The sequence below is a fragment of the Phymastichus coffea genome, unplaced genomic scaffold (genome assembly GCF_024137745.1).
Source record: "Phymastichus coffea isolate CEN01 unplaced genomic scaffold, Cenicafe_Pcof_1.1 PCOF00006, whole genome shotgun sequence".
NCBI lineage: Eukaryota > Metazoa > Arthropoda > Insecta > Hymenoptera > Eulophidae > Phymastichus > Phymastichus coffea.
The window spans coordinates 5,862,660-5,886,361 of record NW_026706817.1 but is presented as its reverse complement, the minus strand read 5'-3'; the positions used below and the strand labels follow the sequence as shown (position 1 = coordinate 5,886,361).

The 23,702-nt window shown below is 45.3% G+C and overlaps 1 protein-coding gene across 4 annotated transcripts in view; it reads left to right on the top strand.

Annotated features, from left to right (window-relative positions):
* Nucleotides 1–23,702, top strand: part of LOC131668403 (protein white) — a 625,545-nt gene that overhangs the window by 220,533 nt on the left and 381,310 nt on the right. For 3 of the 4 annotated variants that reach the window (XR_009302267.1, XM_058942521.1, XM_058942544.1), the window contains one exon: nt 10,213–10,523. Coding sequence is in view for 3 of the 4 variants with exons in the window: in XM_058942521.1 (XP_058798504.1) it covers nt 10,213–10,523 (311 nt within the window). In the remaining variant the exon portion in view is untranslated. The remainder of the gene's footprint in view (nt 1–10,212; nt 10,524–23,702) is intronic. The other variant, XM_058942531.1, reaches the window with a different exon arrangement.

Genomic DNA, 23,702 nt, shown 5'->3' with positions numbered 1-23,702 from the left:
AAGTTAGAGGTACGATGGTAACGGATTGTTGATATATTCAACCGCCGGGCAGTTTGTGCCTATCGGTTTAAATTATTGAAATAGTTAGTTTTTACGTTGCATATTTGTCCATAAAGTGACAGTATATTAAATAAGTATATGTTCATTCCTTTGTTTGGTACAATGAGAGTGAGCTTATGATTAGTGGCAAAGCAAGGCCTTTATTATATAGTTCTTAAATTCTAATTTCTTTTAATTTTAATTTTAATCAGAATTTAAGCGAAGCAGTCATTTTTCTAGCAATTGGATTGAAGAAGATATTTTTGTTCAATAAAATGCTTATATTCACATCTAAATCTTATTTATTTTTCTCTATCACATATTTCACCACATCATCTAATGAACATAACTAATGATTTTTTCTTTCTCTTGCTGTTGACTGTCTACTGGTAATTCATGACTGGTTTTCTTGACTGATAGATCGTAGATTACTTCGTGGTCCATTAGATTTTCTTCGAATTAATACTATGTTAATCGGCAGACTTATAATTTTTATAGATTTGATAATTATTTTATCTAGAGATTGATTTGATGTTGCAGGAAGTGGAACCAAGACATTTATTTTTGTATAAAACCCTCTGTTGTGGCAGTTAACTGAATTCTTTTAACAAGTTTCGCTCCATCTTTTCTTGCTTTTCTTCATTTATTAACCGCTTCTACACGTTTGAGAGATTTTTCTAATATTTGAAGCGTTTCTTTAACTGTTTTTCTGCAAACTGATTTCTATGTGTTTGTGAAAAAGAAAAAAAGTGTATTAAAAGAATAAATATACATATATATATAATTAAAATTTTTAATGTATTTACTGTTATGGCTAGAAGTGATAATTGAAAGCTTACTGTTCTTGGTATACGTTGATTTGAACTAGATTGCAGAAACATCACGGATATGTTTAATAGTTTATTAAACATTGTTTTATTTGATTGTTGAAAAGCAAATAGATGAATTAATTCATTTATGTTCTGTGTGTATATGGGGATGTATGTATGTATATGTGCAGTTATTTAATTATTCATTTTAGTTCACTTATATATAGATAATATATAGCTAATGTACGAGGTCTGTCCGGAAAGTATCGGGCCTACCTTTATATTTTCGTGCTAGCGTTATTCTTTATCATCTGGTGGGTGGCATCCTTCAAAGTAATCCCCACTTGATTGAATAACACGATTCCATCGATGTTTCCACTTTTCAAAACAGTCCTGGAACTCACTTTTAGGGATAGCCTTAAGTACACTCTTCGCATTATTTTCAACCGTTGTTTTGTCATCGAATCGGTGTCCTTTGAGTGGTTTTTTTAGTTTTGGAGACAGTCAAAAGTCGCAAGGGGCTATGTCGGGACTGTATGGCGGTTGTCGAAGCAATTCGATATTGTGTTTGCTCAAAAACTGCTGCACAAGATTGGATGAATGCGTTGGCGCATTATCGTGATGGAGAAGCCAGTCACCACTTTCCCAAAAGTGCGGCTGTTTTCTTCTTACTGCATCACGCAAATGTTTTAAAATTTGAAGGTAGTATTCTTTATTGATTGTCTGACCTGTTGGTGCATATTTGTGATGTACAACACCTTTACAATCGAAAAAAACAATCAGTATTGACTTAACATTGCTCCGACTTTGACGTGCTTTTTTTGGTTTTGGTGATTCAGAATGCTTCCTCTGTGAAGATTGTTGTTTTGTTTCAGGATTATAACCATAAACCCATGATTCATCATCTATAATAACTTTTCTAAGCACATTATCGTCATGATTGACCATTTCCAGATTGTCCAGAGCGATTTCTAAGTGAATGTTCTTCTGCTCTGCTGAGAGCAATTTTGGGATGAATTTCGCACACACGCGTTTCATTCCTAAATTTTCGGTTAAAATTTCTGAAATGATAGTTTTTGGTATCCCAAGGTCTTCTTCTAGTTCTCAAACAGTCGTACGACGATCTTGTTCGATTGCAAGTCGCACCCGTTCAATATTATCTGCGGTTTTTGTCGTCGAAGGACGACCGGAACGAGAATCACTATCGACAGAAGTGCGACCATCCTTGAACCGTTTATACCACTCTTTTATTCGTGTTTTGCTTATACACTCGCTTCCGAAGGCCTTTTGCAATATTTCAATAGTTTCCGAACTCGTTTTTCCGAGTTGAAAGCAAAATTTGATGCAAATTCGTTGATCTTGTGTTTCAGTCATTTTTGACAATATCAAAATCCGACGAACGCGAAAAAGGCACTGCAAACAAAAACACGCTGCACATGAACTATACGTCCGGCAGGTGTCAGTAAGTAACCAATAGATTTGTGAGGCTTTATTGTTGACGTTTCTGTCCGGTAGAGGTCGCTCGAACACTATGGCGCGAAGATATAAACGTAGGCCCGATACTTTCCGGACAGACCTCGTATACGTATAACCATACCTTTAGAAAAATAAGCATTTTAGAACTAATATAAAAGCATAACAATTTACTAGGACCAAAGTTTTTTTATTATATTACAGATTAATACCTATCCATACAATTACATGCAAACATGTCAATATTTTAAATATTTTTACATATGTTAATGTTGTTTAAGAAAGTTCTACAGATTTTATTTTTAGCAAGATTATTGGTAACAATACTTAGATTTTTAATTATTTTACTTACAGATATAACTCATTTAAATAACTGTGTCACGAGATCTCTTCCGTTGCCGAAGAAAATGACGAATTTTTATAGATTGGGGCCCGGAAGGCCAAGTTGCTTCGCGAGGGACGCAAAAGGCAACGTTTTGACGCGCGCATAAGGGAATAGGCAGGAATGGTCAGCACAATAATCACTCAAACTCGTTTAATACATATATTTATCCACACACTTTAACAGTTACAATCAGTAAACCTACGACACAGTAATCGCGCTCTCGCATAACCGCTGCCGCGAGTTCCAGCGGGAAAATCGCATGGAACCCGGCTGGCGCGACGGTCACGAGCTATTCTCCGCTTTTCTCCGTAGGCCTTCGTGCGAAATAACCGCTGAGCCTCCCTATCCTCGCGGGTTGCCGGCAATGCGATCTCACGCAAGAGAGAGAAAACTTGACCAAACTTACCGGAAAGCTGCTCGGTGTCCCCGGGTGATAGAGATACTGATGGCTCGTTCGCTTTTCTCGTACAAGTCCAGAGACGAAGGGTTGCACCAAGTTGCACTCACGTTGCACGAACAAACTTCACTTGCTATTGCAAGGGCCAAAACCAATCAATCGCGAAGATGGCGCGGACAAAGCGTGTCGCACGCGATCGCTGTAGCAATCTACTCCCGGGCAACGAGCGTCTCTCCACCAAAAACCCTTGAGTAGCGGGCAATCGGCGGCAACTCACGTGCGCCACTCTGTCGGCTTCTAAACCATATTCCTTGTTCTCTCTCTTGCTCCCTCTGCCACCGGGAAGGGAGAGACGTCGACGGAGCCTGCGGCGCGAGCCCTGGCTCTCGTCACATCCCCCCCCTCCAAGGCTAACGGTCGCAGTCGAACGAAGCCTGACCTACGTCTCGACCAGCTTCACCACGCCAAGCCCACGACGATAACCAAACCTGACAATATCTAACAACAAACATGCCCACTCAATTTCCGTCGCTCCCTACATTCTCCCTTTCTACATGCTTCCTCAGGATGCATCCGCACTTTGCTCGAAAAAGCGAAGCCGAAGTCTTCGGAGTTCGGCCTTGGTCGGCAAACCGTCAAACCAATCGGCAAACCGATGGTGGCACCATCTGCGGGATTTGTCGCATGACGAACTCCGCAGGATCAACCTCCATACCCTCGGGAGCAATGATACCCGCATCGCTCTGGTGAGGGGGCGTGCGACAACGGTCATGCTCCTCGTGACGCTCGAATTGACTGGCCAGGCGGCTCTGCCCGCGGTTCTCCTCATGGATTCGTGTGGCGGAGTCGCCGGCATCAGCCATCTCCTGTTGCTGTCTCTGTAAATACAACTGGTATCAGGCACGCTTCTTCTTCCTGGCCCGACAGCGCTTCCGTCGAGGTGCTTCGGCAGCCTCTGTCTCCCCAGACGGCTGTACAACGCTGATAACTGGCACTTTCTCAACGGGCGCTTCCTGATCAGAACCGGCTCCAGCGGCCCGAATCACTCCTTCTTCGAACTTTTTCTCCTTCTCGGCGATATATGCCTCCCGACAACGCGGGCAGCTCCAGAAAGTAACGCCCAGCCGACCACAATTGCGACATAGCGGTTTTCCGCTAGGTGGACGCGGGCAGGCGGAGTGAGAGGGTGCACGCCCGTTCGGTAGTTAAAACACCGATGGGGCAGCACGTCTAACTCCGGGTCAAGCACGACTGACGACAATCCCCGAAGGAACGGGCCGATCGTGCGATTACCTGCACTATCGAGCCATTTCACGCGCGCCGGTCGAACCGGCGATACCGCCGCGGCCGGAGCCGGTGCCAGCACGACGGGATCAAACGGTGACGGCAGCAGCGCCGGTGAACACGGAGGCGAATGCGGCGGCGACACCGATGATCGCGAAAGGGAACGCGGCGGCGACGCCGAATCCGTCCCGGGCTCCACCAGCGGCGAAATGCTCGGCGGGAGCACTGGTAACGACAACGGCACCACGGACTCCGAAGGTCTGCTTCTGCGGCAAGCAGGACCCTCATATCCGCTGTCATCTCCCAACTCTCCGGGGGACCCACGGCAGAAGAAATGCGGTCGGGACTCACCGGCCTCCTCGAGTGCAACGGCAACTCAATGTTGTAAGAGAAAAAGTTTATCCCGCGCCCCAGTTTCTTCCGACGCCGGCCCATGCCGTCACGCTCCTCTTGCTTCTGGCGACGCCTCTCCAATACGTAATTCGCTGGGGGAATACCAGTACCCGGCTCTTCTCGGCGGCACTGATATAACGGGTCGGCCAACTGGAGGGCCAACAGTTTCCACGGTAGCCTCGCATGAACATGTTTCTGCGGTGCTACTCGTGGTGGCTTCTGTCGACCAGGGCCACTCGCCATCGCGTCCTCCTCTACGTCCTTGAGAAGACCGTTGGTAAAACCATGGCCTCCCCGGGGCAACGATTTGGCCGTTACCCCCGTCGCGGATCCCTTTTCTGCTGATGGTTTTGCAGCGGGTATCTGCCAGTCCAACGGCTGAACGCTCAGACTAGCGGAGCTCGTCGCTAAAATCTCCTCTTCTTCGTTCTTACGTCTTGTTAACGAACGGATGTGTAGAGTGGCGAGCCTGTACGAGGCACATTTCTAAATGGCCTGCGTCCAGGTCGCGGTTGGTGCCTTCAACCTCAACAAGGTTGGACGAGACGCCTCGCGCCGACGCAGTCCCACGCCCTGGTTGACCTCGCCGCACACCTTGGGGCCCTTGGGCAGGGGCGGAGGCGTTGGAATCACGGACCTCCCCGCTCAAGGCTGGGCTATCTCCAAACTCTCTCCACTGGGTCTCTTAAGGGGCCTCGAGCTTTTCAGGGAGGGCCGGCGGAGCAACTTCGCAGGCCTCTACATCGAGCTCGAGCAGTTCCGTAATCTCCATCCTCGTCGGCTCCCTGAGGATGACCGACGGTGCAGTCGACGCGGACGAGGCCGAAGCGGATGATTTGCTCTCAGGCCCGTCGTCGCCGACCAGCTCCTGAAGCGGACCCGACGACTCCTCGTCAGTCAGGTCCGGCAACTCACCGTCACTCACGACGACAACCGCCGTGAGAGCGGCGAGCTGAGCCACCTCGTCCTCCATTTCTAACCTGTAACAAACACACACTATTTACCCTATACCCACTCACCATCACAATCACACCTACTCATTCACTCTAATAGTGCAGCGCCGCGGAATGTACCTCTTTAACTCAGACACGTGCACCATCGCGGTTTGGCGCCTATTATCGATTTTCAACTCATAAATCTCGGGGAACACGACTCTCAACAACCGGTATGGGCCAACGAATTTGTGTTCGAGCCTCGCATTCCTTCCCGCGGTGGCTTTTGAAAGCGAATGCAACCTCCGCAGCACCAAATCGCCGACCTGTAACGTCGCGCTTCTTCGACCTTTGTCGTAGTGACGCTTCTGCCTTTCCTGCACCCCTTCGATATGTTTCGCAACCAAATCGCGCAACGAGTTCAATCGCAGCAGCCGGTCCTTCCAGACTTCCGGATCCATCTTCAGGATGGGCGCACGCTCCTGCACCTTCGGGCGCAAGCTTTTCGCGGGCCTCGAATGGCGCCCGAAGTTTAAAAACGCAGGCGAAACCCTCGTCGTCGACTGTATCGCGGTATTGATCGCGTTCCTAAATTCATGCAGGTGCTGATCTCACGCACGGTGATCATTCTCGACGAAGATCGCGATCATGATCTTCAACGTTCGCTTTACGCGCTCCACCAGGTCGCTCTGCTGGTGATAGGCAGGACAGAGCACATGCTCCACACCATACGCCTGCAAAGTTTCCTGAAAAATCTTACTCTTATAAGCCTGCGCATTATCGCTTACAAGGTAGTCCGGCGTCTCCCATCTAAAAAGAATAAGCTCCTTAAAAGCGCAAGCCAAGGCCCTCCTATCCGCCGATCGTAAGGGTTTCAACTCGACCCATTTCGTAAACAAGTCCTGGAAAACCACCATGTACCGAAACCGATTCTTGCTCCGAAGCAGCTCCACGACGTCAGTCGCAACTACAGTCCACGGATGCTCGATCGCGCGCTTTCCCATTAACCCTTTCGGTGCTTATTGCTCGACCTTATACTTCTGATATTCGATACATTCTGCAACAAAGTTTTTCACATCATACCACACTTCGGGCCATATAACTCGCGCGCGACTCAATCATACGTTTTCTCCTGTCCAAAGTGTCCCAAAGACGGCTCGCAATGGGCGTCTCCCAGGACAAGCTCCCTGTACTCCACAGGCACCACTAAGCACCAGCACTCCTCGCGGTTCGTAATCGGATCAAGCAAATGATTGCGCATGTACCGGTACAGGATGCCATTCTCAACCTTCCAATTAGCGAATTTCTTTGATCTTTCAACCACGTCGCTCATTCGCTGCAGATACCATGCGTCCTCAATCGCTTCAAAGGCATAAACCTCAATTTGATCTTCATACCCACGCGATCCGGCATTGCGCATCCGGCACGTGATGCAACGCTCCTTTTCCATGTACGATCTCACAGACTAGCTGCTGAAATTCCAAAACCCATCGGTCCAGTCTACCCGTTAACTCGCATTTGCTTAAAGTTCGCGTAAGTACACTATGGTCCGTCACAACTACGAAGTGTGCTCCCTCTATATATGGCCGGAACATCTTCATGGCGAACAAAACAGTTAAAAATTCAATCTCGCTCAACGTATAGTTCCGCTCGTGTCAGTTTAGCATACGACTTGCATAGCAAATCGGATGCTCGCCATCGTCAAAATTCTGCACGAGGCAAGCTCCTACAGCGAAGGACGCACCATCACAATGCAAGTAGAAAACGCGCCCGAAATCCGGCCGTGCAAGTACCCGCGCCTCCGTTAGCGCTCTCTTTAATCGCTCAAAAGCCTCTTGTTGTTCCGGACCCCAGCTCCACGGTTGGTCTTTTCGAGAAAGCCTCGTGAGCGGAACGTTAATCTCGCTTTCATGCTCTATGAATCGTGCATACCAACCCACCATACTCAAAAATCTCCGCAACTGTTCCAAGCTTGTCGGAGCCGGATAATTGACTATCGGGAGTATTCGGTCGGGATCGGGGCGAAGGCCCTCGCAATCCAAGCGATAGCCCAGATACGTAACCTCGGCGCAGAGGAAATTTGATTTTTCCAGATTAACCTCCAAACCTACCCCAACCAAACGACTTAGCACGCGCTCCAACCATCTTATGTGGCTCTCAAAATCCGCGCTCACGACCAACAAATAATCGAGATACCAGAACACATTAGACCGAACAACGCGTCCATCAGCCTCATAAACGTCGCAGGTGTGTTAACCAGCCCGAACGCCATCCTTTCAAATTCCCATAACCCGAGACCCGGCACTGCAAAAGCAGGGTACTGCTTACTTTCTTCCGGAAGTGGTATCTGCCAAAATGCCGCTCGCAGATCGATCTTCGATAAATAAACCGCGCCGCGTAATTTATCCAAGATCGAGTCAATGCTCGGTATCGAATACACATCTACCTTGGTTACCTTATTCACGGGCCGAAAATCCAAATAAAAGCGATAACCACCGTCCGATTTCCTAACAACGACTGGTGCGCTGCACCATTGGCTATCCGACGGGCTAATTATCCCGGCTCTCCACGTTCGCGTCGTCTCTTCTTGCGCGAAGCTCAAAATCGGGGGAGACATTCGTCTCATCGGCGACTTTATCAGCCGCGCGTCTCCCACGTCGATCACATGTTCTATCACATCCGTTACGGCCGGAGATTCTTCTTGCTCAGGGACGATCAGGCGGACCAACGCTAGGATTTGCTCTCGCTAAGACTGCTCATAGGTCGTTAGACCAGCGCACTCCGCGAACACGTCGACCACGCACTCATCGGAACCCGCGAGAGGAACCCGTTCACCCCGATCACCTGCTCGCAACTGGCGATTCTCATAATCGATGTTAAACCGCCACTTCTTCCAAAAATCCACCCCGAGAATGATATCGTGATCCAGCCAACACACTACGCTTACCATCAGTTCCTCGCATCTACCGCCCACATCAAAGACCAATTTCAAATCGCCACACATACTAGGTTTCTCTCCCGAGATCCCTTTCACGGAAATCCGCGACGGCCTCAATCGTGATTTAATCCTATCTCCTATCGCAGGGCCTACTACTGAGACTTGCGCTCCGGAGTCAAGGAACGCCTTGTACGTGACACCCGCAATGTCAACGTTGATGAAAAACCTATTTTCCACCATTGCGACATGCCCTTCTGCGCGAATCTAACAAAACCGCTCAATCTCTCGCCCGTGACCGCCACTTGATCTCGGCAGATATTCACATCGGACGTCGAGCTACCCTGCTTGCTGGCCAGCACGCTCGCCCCCGACACAACATCCCCGCGCGTCTCCCCTATCCGCGACGGCCCCGTTGCGCAAGGCCAACTAGGCGCGGAAACGGACAACCGCGCGTCTCTCACCGCCTCCGAGCGTGCGCTCCCCTGCGCCGCGTCATCCACCCTTCTCAGCTGTGCGCATTGCTCAATCACTCTCCTCCAATACTCATTCTCGGCTCTACGCACGTCCTATACCATGCGCGTTTCCACTATCCGCTCGACTCCTTTAATCGCGCCCGGTGGCGGATCGCCAGCGGCTGTCGCTAAGCATCTGCTTAACCCGGCGGCTGATTCTCTTCTTTGTCCCAACTTTTCCACTGCACCCGCTCTACCCGCACTCGTTCTCCGAAGGACCTCCTGAGCACGCAACGCCCGCTCAAGGGTACTTAAGCAGGGGTTTAGACGGCCCCCGCCTGCGAGTTTTCCTGCACGGCCCTGGCGCAAGTTGGACAATTTTGAAAAACGGATCCAACCCTGACGCGCACCTGGTAAACCGGTGTCTGCTGTGCCTGGTAAAGGGGGCAATTATTCGCATAATGCCCTGCCTGATTACACCGATAACACGCGCCCACCGGCCTGTTCTGATTGCTCGGGCACTCCGATCGGCGGTGACCCCGCGCACCGCATCCGAAACAAACTCCCGAAAAGGGGCGACCGGAACCCGGCGCGGGCCTATAAACAGCATTCTGTGCATTATACTGTTGCGGTACCAAACTCGGAGACATAAAAATAAAAAACTTCATTTTTCTGAACCGCTCTAATATACATGTATTCTTTACTAGCAATGGATATTCTTCAATTAATCTTGTCTTTACCTTAACCGTGAGCTGGCCAGGTAAAATAAATCTTGAATTCGGATTCAGTAACTCTAAAAATATATAAGTATATAGGATAATTTATCTGGTAATAGATTTACTGGATTTGACCTTGACTTGACCTTGACTCCATCTGGCCAGATGAAATGGATCTCGGATCCAGATTGAGCGACCCTGAAAACATATAATTCATGTGTTTTAATCTACCGCACATGGTAATTATTTTTTGTGTGAGACTGTGATAATTTTCATTTATTTAGTTTAGATCATAATATATTTACATAATCAAATACTTTTTATCTACTATATGCTAATAATCGAATGATATATTCTATTATATAACATAATAATGCTTAATTCATTTCAATAGTTACAGGCGTAGCATATCCCGAAGAAATATTAGTTATAATGGGTTCTTCAGGAGCTGGAAAAACAACATTATTGAACGTTTTGACTTTTCAATGCGGCTCAGATATGATAGTTTCTGGAAATATAGCTATAAATGGAAAAACAGTGAATTCGAATGTTATAACATCAAAAATGGCTTATGTACAGCAAGATGATCTATTTATTGGCACATTATCAGTGAAAGAGCATCTTTTATTTCAAGCTTTAGTTCGTATGGATAAAAATATACCCCACCTTCAACGGATAAGAAGAGTAAATCAAGTTATATCAGAAGTAAGCATATATAACTTATAATAATGACCGATGTTGTATCCAAAAATGTTATTAATGAATTTTTTTATCCTATATAGTAGTAGTAGTAAAAGCATGTTATATTGTCGAATATTTATGTAATTTTACTTCGTTGATAAGGAAACCTATAAAAAATTTTTATTATATTTTCACCTTAATTCACTATTCGCTTTTTTGAATGTATTATTAAATATTTATCTTTGAATATTAATACAGAAAAGGTAATATTAAAACGGGAACATTCTATTTTTATAGTAAATCATTTGAAAGGCAAGTTCATCATATTCCACAAAAAGGAGAATAACTGAAGATAATTTATTATTAACTCATAACATATTTACTGATGTCTCGCTAGAGACCTCCTAGAAAGAATAGGTAATTGTAAACGTTTAAATGTACCATTTTATAGACTGTAAGTATAATGAGAATATAAATCTAGAATCGTAGAAGTAAGAGTGTGAGTGGATGAACAATGGTTAATGTACATTGATCAAACTTCGGTACAGTGTGTGTGAAAGAAAGTGATCGCGATGGTTAATAAAATAAATAAAAATATAGCCCTAAAATCAATAACTATAACGTTTATACCCAATTTATATATGGAATTTTTATGTGCTTTGTTCTAAAATATATTGCAAACCTCTGTTACTGATTAGCACTGATGGAATATAAATAGAGCGATGTTAAACAAAATTTTAAAAAATCCACCATATTCTGTTCTCCTGTGGGAAACTGCATTGGTGTTACTTCCCGCTATAAAAACGATGTCGTCTAATGATATAATAGTATCGTTTTGTGATCAGAACTTGTATCCTGTTTTTTATTCATTAGTTAATTTACATACAATCAGTCTTTCCTGCAGGCATTTACGCGCACACATGCTTTCGTCATTTACTCTACTTCTAGACACCCATCTGCATTTTTTCTTCGCAAATAGCTTCAACATACATCGCAGTTATGGTTGAGATATTTTTGTTTTACATCATCTTAGTGATTATATTTCCTGGTGCAATGCTACTTATTGAAGTCTCCAGTCGACGTCTTTCTGTATTCCACTTATTATACTAAAAAACTGTGTGCTCTGCATTTTCTCGTTGTCTACAGTATTTAAAGTTTAGGCTGTTTCTATTCCTTTTATCCTATAAGAATTTCCTGAATTCTCCACGACTATTAGGTCAGTAAGAAGTTCACTTCTACAAATTTCCTCGCAGTCCATCGTCCTAGTTTTTATTCCTTCAACACCTGCATAAGGTAGGGAGGAACATCGAAGATATGAAGTGCCTCCAGGATATCCCTGCACCAAGCGGTGTTGAAGGCGTTCCTGATGTTTCTAATATCACGACAAACATTATTGGCTTTGTCGTGTAACAGATGCACCTCGTGCTGTGGCAGGCATCTGTGACTTCTCGTATCGCCACTAGAGTCGAGCGGACCCTTCGAAATCCTTATTGGTTGTCTATCAGTCCTCTGTTTTTTGTTATCGTGTTCGTAAGTCTCAGTTTCATGGCGTTTATTACAGTTTATTTGCTAGAAGACTCAAGTGTATGCGGTTCTCTGTTTCCTTTATGCACGAGAAGCAGTCTAACCTTCTTCCATAGATTGGAGAAAATGTCAGTCCATAAGTTCCTGTTATACATGAAGTTATTTCGCACATGTATTTTTGCTGTCTCTGATTGAAGTATTCAGTGTCTTTCCTACCGTCTTGCATGCACTTTATAGTCTATCTGTGTCAAAGCTCTCCCTTTTTCTCGCGCGATATACTCTCCTGTTGAAGGCATTGGACTCCCTCCAGAGGAGTTCGATCTTGTCTATCCTCCAGTACATTGCCTTTTTGTTCACTCTGTCATTACATTGGATCTTTGTGGCCTCATATCGTACAGTAATGTTCTATTATCTTTTCTATTATCCAGTCTAATCATTCCCGTATTTCGACCTCTGCTGGGATAGCTTCTACGGGTACCGTCACCTCTCGTAGCAGTTCTCCGAAGCACTTTTTATTTTACCTTTGTAAGTTCCAGTACTTTGTGATCCTGTCTCTGATATATCCATTACGTTGAGTCGTTGTACCCGGAACGTGCAAATCCTCCCCGATCCGCGCTGCAGAGCACAGAAAGCATGTCGACTGTTTGATCGAGCAAGCTTTTTCGGCATGGCCCGGCAAGCTGCAATTTCAACAGCACTGTACTCTATTAGGTCCTGTACAGTCTGCACGTCTGTCTCTGTACCCGAGGCACCATTAGTATCTCGGAACCGTCCGTCTCTCCCTGACCCGGCATTTTACGTAGTCAATTTTCATTCTGTCTTTTTTGAGTAGCCTATGTGCTATGTCCCTGTCTGTTTCAAATATTGCCATGTTGACGTTGCTTTTGTTGGGTCCGAAGATAAGTCCACATCGTGACCTGTTTCTCATATGAGTACATTCCTGACGTCGTTTGTGTCTGACACTGTGCAAATCTAGAATGATTAGTCTCTGTCCGTGCGTCAAATCCTGTACAGCTCCATCGTCTCCGAGAGTCTGCCGCAGCTTCTGTTGGAACTTCTGTTTGTCAGTTTCGTCACTGAGAAAGCACAAATTCCTCCGTCCGTTGTCTTATGGTATTCCGTAATGCTCACTTTGAAGTCATCAGGATTTATATCGGTTTTAAATCAACGCAATGTGTCTGCGTACGTCTTTCCGTCGTTTGGTCAGTCCAATATGACGTGGGTACCTCTTTTTCTGGAATAAAAAGCCGCCTTGGCCCGACTTTGATATGTTGGATTGTTCCGACAGGCAGTTACCGCTGCCGCTGATGTTGAAACCTGTAGTCTCCCTATCTGTGAACTCGACGCCGTTCCAGAAACCGTTAGTCGCATCTTCTGTGTAAGAAACGTCGCTGTCACTGCTGCTTTGCCATTCGTCAGTTTTATGGTTTTTTTCTTTTTTCTGCGAGGAGGGAACCGCGGTCTAGTCCAATTCATCTGTAACCCTCTAATAGGCCGCGGCTTGCTCGAAACTAGTTTCGGTGGTTTTCCTCTTTCTTCTATTCTGTCGATCTATCGTATTTTTGACGTTCTCAAAGAGAGGGTTTAAGAGATCGTATTCATTCCACGCGATTTCGAACGTTTCCTTTATTACAGTCATACTCGTCGTTTTGTTCGTACTAACATTTCTCTGTATCTTCGTCCTTGCCTCCATTTTTTTGAGTACGGCATCGATAGTATGAGCTGTACTCGAAAATTCTAGCGGTATTTATATCTAAATAAATTTATCTGTTCGTTATCGGTGGTTGCCTCGTATTTGTCCGCTATGTGCATATCCATGTTTATCTTCTATGTCGGTATATTTGTCATGTTGAGTTGCAGTAGAGACTGTTGTGAGTCCACGATCTTTTGCACATTTGAAATTGAGAAACCTGCAATATTTTTGTTGTTCTATCTATATTTTTCTTTATAGTGTGGTTTAGAAGTGTCATGAAGTGGTCAGATGTAAATCATCGTGATTGTTAAGACCAGTGATTCGCCCTCGACCCTTTCAATAGTAGAGCGCCCCGATAGTCTAGTGACCTGGGTATACAGTAGCTATTGCGTACATCACCATCGTAAATATTCCTAGTTCCTAGCATCTGTAATAAAGAACCCATTCGATTATCGTTCGGCACTACTACGAGAGTCAAGATTTCTAACATTTGCTATACCAATATATGAGGCAAACTCGGCTGCACGTGGGTTCGGACCACATCATATTGGCAGCCCAGTAGTGCTCACTGGTATTAACGCTGTACCCTCTTGAGTGGGAGTGCACACTGGCATGAAGAAAACCTCTTTTGATCATCTTTATCTCTCTCTTACGATTGGTTTCTGCTAGACTAATCTGCTTCCCTAATTTTTTTCTCGGATGGTACTTGTTTTTAGAAATCCCCTCTGACGTATTCCTTAGAGATATAACTGTTTATAAAGAAATATAAATATTTCTTCTCGATCTCTGGCGATACCCGTTTATAAAGCCACCTTGTCCGTACTGTGAATGCAGACTTAGCTCCGTGTAAGTGTGGGTGATGAGTGGTTGTACACATTATCAAGGTACCAGTATTCTTTCGTCATATGTGAGCCATTATTTCCTCTTATTCATTTCTGCTATAGCGTGGCTACTAAAAAAAGTGACGCAGTGGACAACGTCTTCACAGGGCATGGTCGTGGACATTAAAAGATAGCGTTTGCTTAGTAAAGATTTATCACCCACTGGACCAGTTTTGCATTATTATTATTATTATTATTGATGGAAAAAAACGAGGAATCTATTTAAACCAGATCATTCGCGGCAGGGGATTTGGTGGTCCATGGGAACCGTCTAACTTGCCATCCATCGAGCATGACCCTGAGGGGATTTAGGAGCATTTCCCCTGGATGGAAAATTACATTTTATGATTAACCCATAGCGTGAGACCACTTTTGTATTACTTCGCCGCTGCAGGTTCTGTCTAAACGTCTGTTCGTTTCATTGGTTTCATTACGTCTTTTCGTCCGTTTCATTCATTCAACCTTTCATACATCATTCACCCGCGGTATTTTTCACACATTTATCCTAATTTCTAGCATCTATCCGCCTTCTTCCCTCTCAGGACAGCCGCCACAAAAGTTGCGACCTCTATCCATTTGTCCTCGTCGTGTAACATTTTCGTCTTAGTATTGTCCGGCGTAATTGTACCAGATTTTGTTTCCAGTTGCAGTTAGTCCGTGTTCCATCGTGGGCACTCGTAAACAGCGTGCTCTGCATCGTCTTTATCACGTCCGCAATATGTACAGTCCGGCGTCCGTGATCGCTTGCGTCGAAATAAGTAGTGTCTGAATTATCCGTGTCCAGTGAGGAATTCAGTTAAGTAAAAGTCAACCTCCCCGAACTCTCGTAGTATCCACGGTTTCAGACCACTTATCAAGCATCTCATCAAAGTTGCCGTATCGTTTCTTGTCCATTGTTTGTTCCATTCATTTAGTGTTCTGTATCGTTTCACAACTGCCGCGTTGGTTCTCCCTACGTCAGTGCTTGCTCGTACGTCCATTTCCATTCTTTGGCGAGCAGGTCTATAGGAATAACGCTCGCCACGACCAGATCTGCCTCGGCCAAGACAGTCTTGTAGACGCAGGTTATCTGCAATGCTCCCTGTCTCTGTATGTTATTTGCGGTATTTCTTAACGTCGAGCGCGTCAGCCCAAATTTCCGCACCGTACAACATGATCGAATGGGACATCGATATTAGCAGGCGTTTCTTCTCCTGTCTCGGTCCATACGTGTTTGCCACGAAGCGGAAAAGCGAAGAAACCTTCGATGCCGCCTTATCGGCCATTTCCTGTATATAAAACCAAAAGGTCAACTTCCTATTCAGGGTCACCTCTAAATATTTCACCTTACCCTTGGTATTTTCCATTTCATCCCTACTGACATAGAAATGAGGTTTGAATCCTTTTTCCGGTCAGCAGGAATAACTCTGTCTTCCCCAAAGCCAGCGACAGTCCGTGCTCTGTTATCCATCTGTCTATTCGTCGCATGATCTGGCTCACGTCAACTTTGCCAATTCCGGTTATTGCTGAATGATTACCACCGCCACGTCATTGACATAAGCGACCAGCGAGACATTCACCAGCATATCCAGCCTTAGCAGGCCGTCGTAATCCACGTTCCAGAAATCAGGTCCCAAAATTGACAGCTGCGCTATGCCCGCAGTAATGTATCTGTTAGCCTGTCCTTCAGTCATCTCGTACGTGATTCGTCTGTCTCGTAGGTAATCCCTCGTTACCCGCACGAGGTAGGGAAGAATTCTGAAAGCTCGTAAAGCAGTTAGAATGTCCTTCCACTTGATGGAGTTAAAAGGATTTCTAATATCGAATGTCGCAAGCAAAACTAGTAGTCTCTTGCGCGGTAACATACTCGGTTTACCCGTTGGAAGGTCACGGTGATCTTTCTTATTGCGCCTATCGTTGAGTGTCCTTTATGGAAGCCGTGTTGACTGTCAGTCACTCTTCCGGCTTCCGTAATCGCATCCGTTAGTTGTGGTCTTACTAGGAAACCACTCCAACCCGACCCCACTAATTTTTATGATTTTTGAATATGTTGTAATACTAGAAAAAATATTCGACACATATTTTTTATCAGCTGACACCAATCGAAAATCACCCCGAAAAATGGTTTTTTAATATATCTCTGAATTTAATGAATATTTATTAATAATATAAAACACCTACTTATAACAAATATTTTAGCGTTGATTTTATATAAAAATATTTATTAGATGCAGAGATATATTAAAAACATCATTTTTCAGGGTAGTTTCAGGGGTAGATTTTCTTCAAAAGTGGATGTCAGCTGATAAAAAAAAACACGTGTCGAATATTTTTTCGAGTATTACAACATATCTAAAACTCATTAAAATCGATGGAGTCGGGTTGGGAGGTGACCTTGTTAGTAGTGCTTCATACAATTTTCTAGCGGTGTCTAATAGGCTCAAGGATCTATAGGAAGAAGAAGCGCTAGGCTTTCTTTTTCCTTTATACAGCAAAACTAATCTTACTATTTTTCACCGCATCACCAATGAGTCGATCAGTAAGTTCGTACTGTACATTTCCAAGAGTAAATCTGTACATATTTGGGAGTAAACTACGCTTCTGTGAATTCCGAAAAGCTAGATCGTGGTGATCCGTGGGCTCCTTCTTCACCGAGTAGGCCGGGAAAAGACAGCCCACTATTAGCGTCTATTGGCGTCATGTCTTTGCGCTCTAGTGGGCCGAGAAGTCCAATTTTCTCGACTACTATCCTTTAACCTTGTCCTTAGGGATCTCTGTCCACATCCACGCACAGTCATTTACAACATCATTTCTTGTTATCCTTGATAGATTAAGTCAGCCTTTTACGTGCGTTCTTCTAAGAGTCCAACAGTTCCTCAACGTTAGGGTTTACCCTTGTTCGTGTCTGATTTAACCGTCTATGGCACGCTGTACAGTGTCTGCGGAGGAGAACGGTTTAGTTAGACCACCAGTACATTGCTTTTCTGTTCGGTTTATCGTGTCTGCGTGGCATAGAAGCCTTGCAAAGTCACGTGATCAGTGATATCATCTTTAATCATCAGTAATCCAATCGGTCCGCGTATATTCCGTGATGTCTTTTGGACTTGCGTCAAAAGGCACTACCGTAGTTAACAGCATCTTCCAAGAGCGGTCTTCGTCCTGTTTTTCCAGATTCTAGTGCTTACGGCGTCAGGACCCCGCAAGACCGTTTCGTGGCATCTCAGTGCGACTCGTTACTTCGAAGACGATATATTAATGATCGCTGTCCGTGAAGTTCTCGATCACATGCTATCGCCCTACTCGCAACGAGAGGCTGTTCGTCGTCATAGGTACATCGGCTCCTGAGTATCCAAAACGTGATCTTCTATACGTAGGAGTTCGTCCCAGATTAACTATCATCAGATCTAGCCTTGCGGCCATCTCTAGTAGCAGTCTCATTTTTTGATCCGTCGCTGTTATACCCCATTCGATCGCTCTGTAGTTAAGATTACCCGCAACAACAAGATCTCCCGATAAATTTCTCAGGTTATCTTCCAACATACCTATTTTTTCTTCAAAATCTGTGGCTGTACAGTTCAGGGTGAGATAGACGCTAACATAGGTTATAGCGCTCACCATCGCCCAAACATAATCCTCTCTATTCGAGGTGGCGAATACACGATGACCCTGCGTAGTCCTTACCCAGATAGCTGACATATCCGAAGCTTTCGAAAACCACCTATCCAAAATACGTAAGTTCTGATACTGCTCGCTCAGTATCAGTATGTCTACGTTGCGTTCAGTCGTTCATTGAGGTAGAGGTAGCTGTACTGCCTTACATCAGTGCAGATTGCCTTGAAGTACCCTTGTCATGTCTTAATCTATCTTCTGCACTCTTCAAGCGCGGCCCTGAAGAGGGTACACGACTCGGATCCCAGTTTGTATGCCAACTCCTTGAGTCCCGAATCGGAGCAGAGGAAACACTTTGTCTGTCTCGTCTCACACGTCTTACTTTTCTGGTCTTTCTGTTCACATGTTCAATAACACCTTGATCTATCTGGGTTTTTTCAGTCATTTCTCCTATGTCTGTACCCACGGCACTGATAGCACCTGGGTACCGTTCGCTTAGGTCTAATGCAGCAGTTGGTCCATCCGATTTTTATTCGTCCTTTTCGAAGTATAGTCTGAGCTAGTCTATCTTCTACTTCTAAGATAGCCAAACAGATGGTCGACATGCCCGAGGTATATGTAAGCCGCGTGATCATGTCTTGATACTGTTCGCTCAGAATTAATATGTCTGCGTTTCGTTCATTCGCGATTTGAGGAAGCAGTAGTTGTATAGGCTCAGATTTCCTTGTAAGACTATACTATTCATGTTTTTGTCGACCTTCTTCGTTTCTCCAGCGTATCCCGAAAGACTTTGCACGCAATGGCGCACGAGAGATGTTTAACTCTCTCGTGGTTGACTCCGGAGCATCGAAAGAATGTTGGGTCCGTGGTATTGCAGCTTTTGCTGATGTGGCCGACTTTGTCGCACCTTCAGTAGTTTCCTCGTCTGTCTATTCTGTTACAACGCTCCTTTTGATAGCCGTAGCCGAGACGCCTATCACAACTCGGTATTGTCAATCTCTGTTTGAGACGGCAGTTAACCCATCCAATTTTAATTCGTCCTTTTGGAAGGATCGTCTGTACTACGTTATCTTCGACTTTGTACACTACCTTGCTTTGGTCGTACATGTATACCGAAATCCCTGTCCAGTCCAGTTTCTCGATTTCCCGTCGGCCGGTTTTATGGGTACGATCCCTCGTCATTTACAACTTTTTGTCTTCGTCTTTGTTTTTGTCTGTCTTTTGTGAGACAAAATGCTACTTTCTGTCACTGTCTTTTCATCTCCCTCTGCCTTTTGTCCTGTTCCTTTTGAATGGGTTGAGTATCTTTTTCTTTCTTTTCTGGCGACCAATTTGTTGAAGCCTTGTTGAGAATCTTCTACTTTTTGGAAAACAATAGTTTGCTTGGGGCTAGCTTCGGTGGTCTTCTTGCTTCTCTTCTGTCTATCTGTTGTCGCGTTTTCAGCATTTTCTAGGAGGGGGCTTTAAGCGATTGCATTCATTCCACGCGGTTTCAATTGCTTCCTTTATCTCAACCAGACCATATTTTACGTTCGTACTTATATTTTTTTTAAATTTCGCCCGTACCTCCATCTTTTTAAGTACAATATTGATGCGTTTGAGCTGTGCTCGAAGATTTCAGAGATGTTCGGCAGTCTATCCGTTGTCTGTAGTGCCCAAGGTTGTTGGTCTCGATGTTTTTGAAGTACTGGGTTGCACTGAGGACTGCTGTGAGTTTGCGATATTTTGCGCAAATGGCACTGAGAAACCTGCAGTATTATTTTCACCTTCTCCATCTTATTCTCTTGAGTGCGTTTTTCAGAAGTATCATGTAGTGGTCAGAAATAACACATCGAAGATTGGTAAGACCAGTGATCCTGCCTCAAATTTTCCAGTACCTGAGTATCCTAACAATCTAGTGAACTTCGTATATAGTGGCAAATCCGTGCAACTACCAACGTAAACGTTCCTAGCCCCCACCTCCCGCAGCATGGAACCCATCCGATCGCCAATCGGCACTACTACGGGAGGCAAGATTCCTAGCTTTTGCTATACCAATGTACGGGGCAGCTTCCCATGTTGGCTAAACGTGGGTTCGAGCCCTATCCTATTGGCGGCCCAGTAGTGCCTACTGGTGTTACCGCTGTACACTCTAGAGTGAAGATGCATACAGACATGAGAAGTTCCTCTCTTGATCAGCTTTTTTTTCCTCTCTCAATTTGTATCTACTGAACTGATCTGCCCTTCATGTTCTCTACCGGATAATACCCAATTATAGGGGCTCTGTTTGACACTTTCTTTAGGGATAAAACCGTTTATAGGGTCCCGGCATCCATACTGAAGAAAAATACCGTATGAGTGTGAGTTATGAGTGGTTGAAACACATCAGCAAGGTACGTATTCTTGCATCATACGTAAGCCATATTCCCCCTCTTGGCCATGTCCGTTATAGCGTTGCTGCTAAGAGAATTAACGCGACGGGTGATGTTTCTACGGAACACGGTAGTGGACGTTGGAAGTTAGCATTTTCCCAGTGAAGTGTGACCACTCGCTGAGCCAGATCAGCATTATTAATATTATTATTATTATTATTATTATCATCATTATTATTATTATATTATTATTATTTTTTACAACGAGTTGCAGAATCCTTTTTGCCGATTCCCTTTAAGTTAGTCTTGCTGACTAAAGGGATATGTAGGACTCCCAAAAAAAACAGGCCTACCCACTAAACAATTATCTCCTTGGTGTCCTTTCCTTAGCCAGGGATTATGTTGATATTACTTCTGAGAGGAGGTTCTGTCTGTATTCGTCCGTTCGTGTTGTTCCACCGTATCTCGTTACGTCGCCTCACTCCGTCTGCTCAGTCATCTGTCAGGCAGTCGTCCGCGTTCTTACGTCTCAATATAGTTTCCGTATAGGTAGCGACTAAGCGCCACCATTCGGGTTCATGTAGCATCACCGCCACAATGTTATCGGGGGTGATACTGTCGACCGTTCTTTTCAGTTCCTGTCTGAGTCTTGTCCAGCGGTCACACGCGAAAAACGTATGTTTCGCATCGTCTTGTTGGTGTCCATAGTATTTACAGTCGGGAGTTCGTATTCTGTTTATATTGTGAAGTTGCCGTCGGAAGTACCCGTGACCCGTTAAGAGCTGGGTGACGTAAAAATTTACATCACCAAATTTCCTTCCGAGCCATAGCCTCAAGTTCCATATCAGTCGTCTTGTCCAGTTACCACCTCGTTCTTCTGTCCATCGCCCTTGCCACATGTCAATTGTCCCGTCACGCTCAGCGATTGTCGCCTTCTTTTGTCCCATGCCCGCGCTGCTCTCGTAGATCTTTTTGCGTTCAAAAGCCAGGAGATCCACAAGAATTACGCCAGCCACCACCAAAACTGCCTGTGCAGAGACTGTTCGGTAGGAGCAAGCGATTCGCAGTGCGCCCTGTCTCTGTACCATCATCATCGTCTTACAGTATTTCTTTGCTTCGATTGCACCGTACAGAAGGATCGAGTGAGCTGTCGCCATTAATAGTCGCTGTATCCCCGGTTACGTCATATTTGTCATCAGGCAACTTAATGATGCTATCCTCTCTGCCGCTTTCTGGGTTGTCTTCTGTATATGAGGCCAGGAAGTCATCTTCTTATCGAGGGTTACCCCAAGGTACTTCAATTCCCTCTTGATCTCCATCTCGTATGTCCCCACCCTCATGTGCAGTATCGTCTGTATGCATCTTCTCGTGAGAAACATCAGTTCCGTCTTTTCTGTTGTGACTTGTAGTCCGTGATCTGTCATCCATCGTCCAACTCGTCTCATGGTCTGGTTCAACGCCAGTTGCGCCAGCTTCGGGGACCTCTCCGTAATCACCGCCGCCATGTCATCAGCGTAGGCGACGAGTGACACTCCGAGCGGCATCCCAAGCCGAAGCAAGCTATCGTATAAACTATTCCAGAAGTGAGATCCCAGTATCGACCCCTGTGCCACCCCAGCGGTGACCTGTCTCGTTACTTGTCCTTCGATAGTCTCATACGTTATCCATCTGTTTTATAGATAATCCTTCACAACCTGAAGCAGGTATGGTGGGATCCCGATGTTACTTTTTAGCGTCTCCAAGATATCCTTACACCTAGCCGAGTTAAAAGCATTCCTAATGTCGAGCGTCGCCAGCAACACTATAGGTTGCGCGGCGTGGCAGTGTCTGTCTAGTTCCGGGAAAAAGTCGACCACCTTTTGGATCGCTCCAATCGTCGATCGACCCCTCCTGAAACCAAACTGCAAGTCTAAGAAACCCCCTCCGGTCTGTATCGCGTCTATCAATCTTAGTCTTAGTAGTTGTTCAAAGAGTTTACCAGTTGTGTCAAGTACACTCAACGGTCGGTAGGCCGAAGGCGTGCCAGGATCGCTCCTACCTTTTGAGATAAGGACGAGCCTTGCCACTTTCCATCGGTCGCTGAACGTTCCTGTCGCCAACCACGTATTGTACAGGTCGAGGAGTATCTCCGGCTGTAGGCGAGCCGCGAGCCGGAGGATCTCGGCCGGTACTCCGTCTGGTCCCGGCGCCTTGTCCGTCTTCATCGCATTCGTTGCTCTGGTGAGTTCCTCAACGACAAAGGTGAGGGGTACCAGTGCGTCCACGTCGTATTATTATTATTATTATTATTAACCATAGTACATATACATAATTACAAAAGAATCGTATATATACGAGGGTGGTCCGATAAGTACTTAGCCTCACCGCCCGATGTGCGCCACTCTCGCAAAAGAAATATTTTATCACGTAGTACAACCTTCTCGATGGTTACTGTCAAGATTTCAGCCGGATCGGAGTTGTAGTTTATTTTTGAGAGCGTGTGAAAGCAATAGTGTCCGTTGATTTTTGAAAAATGGAAAAAGAGCAGTATCGGTCGGTGATTCGATTCTTGTTTTTGGAAGGGAAATCGCGCAGCGAACTAAAAAAGCGCTTGGATACTGTGTACTCTCCTCCTTCGATGGCGACCGTCAAAATTTGGTTTAACGAGTTTCAACATGGTCGCACGTCGATTTTTGAAGAGCCACGTCCAGGTCACCGAAAACGGCTACCACGGAGGATATCGTGACAATAATTCATGATCTCGTATTGGCAGATCGACGATTGAAGTTGCGCGAGATAGCTAAGATCGTAGGCATTTTAAAAGACCGCGTGGGTCATGTCCTGCATAAAATTTTGGGCATGAGAAAGCTGTCGGCGCGATGGGTGCTGCGTTTGCTCACTCCGGATAACAAGCGCAACCGTGAGACAACTTCAGAGCAATGTCTGACGCTGTTTAAGCGCAATCCGAAGGAGTTTCTGCGTCGTTTCGTGACAGTCGACGAAACATGGATCCACTAGTATACATCAGATATCATGGAACAGTCGAAACAGTGGATTTTATCCGGCGAAAGTGCTCCGAAGAAGGCGAAAACTGCCTCATCGGCCGGAAAGGTGATGGCTACCGTTTTCTGAGATTCACAAGGTGTGATCTACATCGACTACCTGGAGAGGGGCAAAACGGTCACAG